This window comes from Gregarina niphandrodes, assembly GCF_000223845.1.
Source record: "Gregarina niphandrodes unplaced genomic scaffold scaffold00015, whole genome shotgun sequence".
NCBI classification, from domain to species: domain Eukaryota; phylum Apicomplexa; class Conoidasida; order Eugregarinorida; family Gregarinidae; genus Gregarina; species Gregarina niphandrodes.
The window spans coordinates 253,877-254,896 of NW_011646042.1; the positions used below are offsets into that span (position 1 = coordinate 253,877).

A 1,020-nucleotide genomic window follows, 5' to 3' on the forward strand; every position below is an offset into this window, starting at 1 on the left:
TAGGGACGAGAGGAAGGCACTACGGACGAGAGGAAGGTACTAGGGACGGGAGGAAGGTACTAGGGACGGGAGGAAGGTATTACGGACGAGAGGAAGGTCTTACGGACGAGAGGAAGGTATTACGGACGAGAGGAAGGTACTGCAGACGAGAGGAAGGTATTACGGACGGGAGGAAGGTACTAGGGACGAGAGGAAGGCACTACGGACGAGAGGAAGGTACGGTAGTGGTAGAGATGGCTGTTGCAATATTATTCAAAATGGGGGTTTGGTCCTGCAAGAGGGCCTAAGACCATACGTGACCTTCCCGCCTTTACCGACTAAGACTACCGAACTACCGTGGGCGTACACCACACAACTACCGAGACTTGAAAGCTAAGCATCTTGGCGCAGCAGTTCCTGTTCCAGTTCTATCCATGATGGTGGAAACGCTATCCTCCCACGTGAGCAGGTTATTGAGTTTTTCAAGGCTGGTTCTCCTCCGTGGCTGCCTATTGATCGTGGTGATAAGGATGATGCGGGTAAGGAGTCTGGTAAGTTTGCTTCTCAGCAGTCTATAGGTTATTTCTATGTTGATGGTCCTACTTCTGCTAAGGTTACTATTGATGTTGAGCTGAAGTTGACTATTGCTTTGAAGGGGCGTAAGTGTTTGGGCGGAAAGATGGATAATTCTGGGGCTATTAATGCTAATAATGCTGGTCAGTCTATTGGTAATGAGGACTTGGGGGATAATTTGGCTACTTCTTTTATTGATAAGGATACGGATAGTGTTGTTTAGATAGCTTTATGTGTTTTAATTTTGATAAGTTTCTTTCTGTTTGAGTCCCTCCCGCGAGAGCACCGTCTCGGTGGGTTGTTGAGAAGTTGTCCTCCTCCCTGAGAACAGCTTCTCTTGCACTTGACTCAAAGAGGTCAGAAGTGGGATTCATCTTTCCTTAAAAATACTGTGCGCGTGTTTGTGCACACACTTTTTTGTGCGCAGCGTAAGTCACCCAAATCGCCTCTCGGCTCCCGGCCTCAGAA

At 48.1% G+C, this 1,020-nt stretch overlaps 1 protein-coding gene across 1 annotated transcript; it reads left to right on the forward strand.

The window, feature by feature from the left end:
- Nucleotides 1-448: 448 nt before the first annotated feature.
- GNI_084870 (hypothetical protein) lies at nt 449-775 on the forward strand (the record flags this gene model as incomplete). Its single annotated transcript, XM_011135817.1, has 1 exon — nt 449-775. A coding segment is annotated over one exon (327 nt), but the record flags the coding sequence as incomplete, so codon positions are not given.
- Between the last annotated feature and the right edge of the window lie 245 nt (nt 776-1,020).